This window comes from Austrofundulus limnaeus, unplaced genomic scaffold (genome assembly GCF_001266775.1).
Source record: "Austrofundulus limnaeus strain Quisiro unplaced genomic scaffold, Austrofundulus_limnaeus-1.0 Scaffold454, whole genome shotgun sequence".
Taxonomy (NCBI): domain Eukaryota; kingdom Metazoa; phylum Chordata; class Actinopteri; order Cyprinodontiformes; family Rivulidae; genus Austrofundulus; species Austrofundulus limnaeus.
Window position 1 is genome coordinate 3,275 of NW_013952856.1, and position 3,598 is coordinate 6,872.

The 3,598-nt window shown below is 39.4% G+C and overlaps 1 protein-coding gene across 1 annotated transcript; it reads left to right on the forward strand.

Moving 5' to 3' along the window:
- Nucleotides 1-2,655: 2,655 nt before the first annotated feature.
- Nucleotides 2,656-3,502, forward strand: LOC106529587 (protein-methionine sulfoxide oxidase mical1; the record flags this gene model as incomplete). The annotated part of the gene is given in 1 exon segment (XM_014025057.1): nt 2,656-3,502. A coding segment is annotated over 1 exon segment (216 nt), but the record flags the coding sequence as incomplete, so codon positions are not given.
- Between the last annotated feature and the right edge of the window lie 96 nt (nt 3,503-3,598).

The following is a 3,598-nucleotide window of genomic DNA, read 5'->3' on the forward strand; positions in this document are numbered from 1 at the left end:
ACAATAAATTGTACCCAAAATGATTTTATGAGTTCTTGTCTTATCAGAACCAGTAATATCTCTTATCAAGACACAAAAATGAGATTAGCTTATGTTGGCACGTTCTCCACGAGCCATTTATTTACAGATTAAATGTATTTACAACTATTGCGAGTAATGAATGAATGATCACATGTTGAACCAGGTAAAAACTGAAAGAGTTTGCAATCACGAGTGAATAAACAAACAGACAAATYAACAAAACAGATAAACATAAAATAAACACTGAGAGGTGAGTTTTGCTTTTAGAGTGAGGTGAGGTAAGTTGCTTTTAGCTGTGGATTTAACTAAGGACTCCTAGTTAAATTAGGTCGAGAAAAGCGTTTAGTTTACCAAATCTCATACAAAGATAAAAAACAAATTTACGTCTGAGCACCTGTGTGTCACCAGGACAAATGTTCACCTTTACGCTTTTGTTCTGCCTTGTGGGTACCAGGAGGGGAAGTCAGTGATTGAAGGTCATCACTGGGGGTCGTTCTCCAGACAGGCTCTCCATGCAAGCTGGATGTCAGGCGGTCTGCCTGATAAATTCGACTGGTCCCTGGGTCAGAGAAGGGGGTCACTCTCTGGTGACTCAGTCTGGTCCTCCAGGCGGCTGCAAGACTCCTTAATTTGATTTCAACTTTGTAGAGGAAACAAGCTAAAATGACGCATGAATTACCATTAGCTTTGTGACTTCTATAAAATCAAACTCAGATATTGAGCCGATATGGAACGAGAGCAATTCGATCAATCAGCGGGAGATGTGGCATGACCCCATCCTGCCCAGCCCATGGGGGGGCTGGCAGGGAGGCCTCTGCCGAACTCCTGAAAGCATTCACTGGACTCAAAGGAAAAACCAACTAAGAACTAACTGACTTGGGAGCTGCACTAACTTTTTAAAACCTCTGTTWTGGGCGGAGTCAAGGTTTTAAGTTGGCCAATTGAAAAATATTACACCTTAAACAAGAAAAGTTTTTTAACAAATCAAATGTTTTGGAGGGAAAGCTTCTCTTCAGGACAAAGAAAAAGGGAGTGTTTTAGTTTAATTATCTTGCATCTAATTAAAGGGTGAGACATCTGTTTACCTCAGTAAAATAAGAATGTCACATTTAATTAAAAATTCAAGGCCTAAGGTTTTCTAAGGGTTAAATCATGTAATAAAACAGTTTAAAATCATGAAATAAAAGAAACATCTTCTTAGGAAAAAACACTTCATCAAAAAAAAAAAACAGTTAGCTTCAGTGGGTTTTGTTCTTTCTGTAAAAGAAAAGGTAAATTCACATTTCTTTGATATAAAAACAGACAGTTGTATAAAAACATTCAATCTGGTTCGTTCTTTTTTCACATTCAGTGAAGAACGTAAGTTCCTTTGATTCAAGCCACTGGAGTCTGGTTAAAGGCGTTTATCCCCCCCCCCCCGAAGAAGAATAGGCAGGCAGTCCTTATTGGGGGGGTGGGGGGGTGGGGGTTGGAAACACAAGGACTTGTGGCAGTCCTTACCTATTAACATCAGAGCGTCAGGAAGTCTGTTGAGTTTGTGTAAGAGATGCTAATTCGAGACACAAAGGAAGGCTCCAAACGAAATCCTGAAAAAGAAAATCTGAAGTTAGTGGATTTGATTTCCTCCTTTAAGCAGTCATAGAACCAGTTATATCTAATCAGAAATTATTAATTACTGTATATGCAGGAAAATGCTACACAGGAGAGCAGATGGAAGTTACACAATTTGTTGTTGAGACTTTTGTTAGTTCGTTCACAAACTACTAAACCCTTACATACTAGTTGTTGAACAGTTATACTGTGTTTTATTTGAGTGACGTCAGAGTAAAACCCTCAGTGACTGAGCTGTGAACTGTAGCAGGCCTTCATGAGAAGGATGGATTTATCTGAGCAGTGTTTTGTCTTTGTGTTGCTTTAGTTTTTCACTGATAATGTTGCTGCTTCTTTCCAGGTGGAAGGTGTTTACCAGCTCAGTTTCATATGTGTCCTGTTGATGTTGTGTCAGCTTTACACTTAAAGTAAACAGAAATCTGACATTACATTTTCTCAAATTTGGTGATTTTTTAAACATTTTTATTCTTCTGAATTCCATTCAAGGGTTAAAGTGTCCAATGAAATAGTAGATTAATAAAAGTTCAACAAACATGAGAAAAGCATCTAAAATTCATAAAAGCAACAAATTTCAACTACAGTACAGCAGAAAAGTTTAGTAAATTATGTTTTGAGAAGGTTCAATGATCTGACATGGGATCTATTCTTCATCCTGTTTGATATTATAAAGATTTTTCAGACATTTATAGGCTGCATATAATAAACCACAAATGGAAATGATTCAGTTTATGTCACAAAAAGAGTAAATATTGTTATAAATGGTCAGATGTAAAAGTTTCTACTCAAAGTTGAGTTCAGATCAAAGAAAGCTTCCTGTTCATTAAACTGAGGAGCTGTTTGGTGCACTTCCTGTCTCTGATCCCAGACCCTGACTCACTTCCTGTCTCTGATCCCAGACCCTGACTCACTTCCTGTTTCTGATCCCAGACCCTGACTCACTTCCTGTCTCTGATCCCAGACACTGACTCACTTCCTGTCTCTGATCCCAGCCACCGACTCACTTCCTGCTCTCCTCCCTCTCAGTGTTTGGTGCTGGGTGCTGGACCATGTGGACTGAGGACCGCCATCGAGCTGGCCCTGTTGGGGGCTCAGGTGGTGGTGCTGGAGAAGAGGGAGGAGTTCACCAGGAACAATGTTCTCCACCTGTGGCCCTTCACCATCTACGACCTCCGAGAGCTCGGAGCCAAAATGTTCTACGGCAAATTCTGCTCAGGCTCTCTGGACCACATCAGTGAGTGACTTTTAAAACTCTGTAAACCAACCGTAACCTGACAGGAGCTGTCACAGGACCTACACCCAGCCTGATGGATACGTTTTAGTGATGTGGAGCAGCTCAACATCAGAGGATCTTTGATGTATCTGCACTGCTGAACGGCTGCATCACAGCTTTTAGCTGCAGTGCTTCATCATGTCCATGATAACGGCCCTAAATATAGATATCTGTCTGATTCATGTGCACAGAGAAGTTCTYTTTCTAACCACAAACAACTCTTTAAACTCAGTAAATAAAGGAGGACAGGCAGAAACAATGCCTTTTTTCATGTCAGCAACATTAAAATAATGAGGGAAACATGCAAAACTTTATATCATCAAACTGGTCTGGAGCTGCTTAAAGTCAGACGTTATGTTTTTAACACCTGTAAAGTAGATTTGGACAAAATCAGATTGTGAGCAATCAGTTTGTCACCAAATAATATTTGTGCACTTGGAGATTAGTGACTTGTGTCAATGCAGCGTGGAGCTTGTAAGGGATATGTGACTTATGTAAAATAGGTCTCCCTACATCTTATCATAACAAAGTTATGAGAGAAAATTTTACCAAGGTTTTTTCTCATTAATATTTGTCTGTACAAAGTGAAGGGTGACACAATGAGGGAACTCAGACGAGTTCAAATTGATTCATAAAAGATTATGCAATCATTTATTTACACAAATTGAACAAATCATAAGTTACACTTGATTGTGG